At 40.6% G+C, this 2343-nt stretch overlaps 1 protein-coding gene across 1 annotated transcript; it reads left to right on the plus strand.

The window, feature by feature from the left end:
* Window positions 1-499: 499 nt before the first annotated feature.
* On the plus strand, window positions 500-1330 carry LOC143549305 (uncharacterized). The gene is made up of 2 exons (XM_077040232.1): window positions 500-733; window positions 848-1330. Exons 1-2 carry the CDS (start codon window positions 500-502, stop codon window positions 1328-1330), a joined length of 717 nt encoding a protein of 238 aa, XP_076896347.1.
* The last annotated feature ends 1013 nt before the right edge of the window (window positions 1331-2343 follow it).

Below are 2343 nucleotides of genomic sequence, written 5' to 3' on the forward strand. Positions count from 1 at the left end.
CTAGTTTGTTTACGTTAGTTGTATGCCTATTTAAAGGCTTTCTTATTTCTTAATTATTGTATTCAATCAATCAGTAAAAATATTTTGAGTATTCGATCCTAATTCTTTCCATTTATCTTTCACCAAGTTCTAAATTACCATCAGTGGTATCAAAGCTTGTGTGGATCCATCAACAAACCCTAATGCTTGTTTATCCAATTCTCTCGTTATGGCTGAACAAGCTAGTACCCTACCCACTGCTCCAACTTCTATTCCTATGTTTAAAGGAGAAGGATACGAACACTAGAACATTCGAATGAAAACCATTCTGATGTCACGCGATCTGTGGGATCTGGTTGAACAAGGTGTTGGCGAAACTGGAAAAGATCAAGGACGACTACGAACAGCAAAAAGACGGGATGCACACGCCATGGCAATCATTCAGCAGGGTGTGCACGACCAGCTGTTCTCAAGAATTGCATTTGCCAAATCTGCCAAAGAAAGCTGGTAGATATTACAAATGGAGTTTCAAGGAGACTCCCAAGTGAAAGGCGTGAAGCTACAAGGGCTAAGAAGAGACTTTGAAAATCTCTCAATGAAAGACAATGAACTTGTGGGAGATTATTTCTCACGAGTGATGGCCATTGTGAGTCAAAAACGTGCATTTGGAGAAACTGTTTCTGATCAAACAATTGTAGAGAAGATCCTTCGCAACATGTCCCCCAAGTTCTATTATGTTGTACCATCTATTGAGGTATCTCTAGATCTGTCTTGTGTCACTCCTATTAAGCTTATGGGCTCATTGCAGTCTTAAGAACAAAGAATAAATAGTCGAACTCTACAAAAGACAGAATGGCTGGATGAGCAGGAACTTCAAGTCTTTCAAGATGGTAGTTCACAGAGTCGATTGAATAATAATGGTGGATCTAGGGGGCGTGGACGCGGTCCCTTCCGTGGTAGGGGCCGTGATCGAGGATTGTATAAAAGCAAAGTACCTCAATGCACACTTTGCAACAAGTTTGGTCATCTAAAGGCAGACTGTTGGTACAATGATGAACCACAAGTCAATATAGCCACAGAAGAACAAGAAGAAAGTGAGACCAAGGAAGATCAAAGGTTGTTTATGGCTATCATCACCCAAGATGAAGCATCATTCAACCTCATGACTCACACTCTGTCATCGGGTAAGACTAATAGTCTTTGGTTTATAGATTTTGGGTGCTCTAATCACATGACAGGGTCTAAGTGTATTTTCACAAAACTTGATGAATCATTCAAGTTAGAAGTTCAGTTGGGAGACAAGAAGAAGTTGAATGTTGAAGGTCGGGGAACAGTTCGTATTGTCACGTGAAATGAAAGTCACAAACTGCTAGATGATGTTTATTATGCTCCTCGACTCGAGTTCAATCTTCTAAGTGTAGGCCAACTCATGAAGAAAGGGTATGCCTTACACTTTGAAGATGGAAAGTGCCCGATCAAACAAAATGGTATTGTAGTCATGAAGATAGCGGTCTTTAGCAACAACATGTTCTTACTTGATGCAACAAAAGCTGAGATGTGCACTGATGAAGCCACACCGATTACATCAACTAAACTATGGCATTTGAGGTATGGTCATTTGAACTATGATAGTTTGAAGTATCTACATGATAGGAATCTTGTGACAGGCTTACCTACCATTTGTCGTTCTCTTAAATGTGAGGGGTGTATCATGGGAAAACAAACAAAGCTGCCATTCTCTTCTAAGTCATGGCGGCCACCAAGAAACTTGAGTTGGTGCATGCTGACCTATGTGGTCCCATGCAAACTCCAAGTCTTGGTCACAACTTGCATTACTTGCTTTTCATTGATGATCTAACACGAACTATGATAGTTTGAACTAAACTATGGCATTTGAGGTATGGTCATTTGAACTATGATAGTTTGAAGTATCTACATGATAGGAATCTTGTGACAGGCTTACCTACCATTTGTCGTTCTCTTAAATGTGAGGGGTGTATCATGGGAAAACAAACAAAGCTGCCATTCTCTTCTAAGTCATGGCGGCCACCAAGAAACTTGAGTTGGTGCATGCTGACCTATGTGGTCCCATGCAAACTCCAAGTCTTGGTCACAACTTGCATTACTTGCTTTTCATTGATGATCTAACACGAATGTGTTGGATATCTTTTATTCCTAACAAATATGATGCCGTTGATCGCTTTAAGGCATTCAAGTGCATGATTGAAAAGCAAAGTGATCACAACATTAAGGTGCTGAGAACTGACCGAGGTGGAGAGTTTTGCTCAAGGGAGTTTAACGCCTATTGTGAAGCTCTTGGTATTAAAAGAGAGCTAACTATACCACACACCCCGGAGCACAACG

Source organism: Bidens hawaiensis, unplaced genomic scaffold (assembly GCF_021521415.1).
Source record: "Bidens hawaiensis isolate Kalapana, Puna unplaced genomic scaffold, B.hawaiensis_p1.1 tig00015461_1, whole genome shotgun sequence".
Classification (NCBI taxonomy): domain Eukaryota; kingdom Viridiplantae; phylum Streptophyta; class Magnoliopsida; order Asterales; family Asteraceae; genus Bidens; species Bidens hawaiensis.

Coding starts and splice junctions, on each gene's coding strand:
- LOC143549305 (XM_077040232.1), top strand. CDS start 500: ATGGAGTTTCAAGGAGACTCCCAAGTGAAAGGCGTGAAGCTACAAGGG. Junction 734..847: donor ATGTTGTACCATCTATTGAG/GTATCTCTAGAT, acceptor CTGGATGAGCAG/GAACTTCAAGTCTTTCAAGA.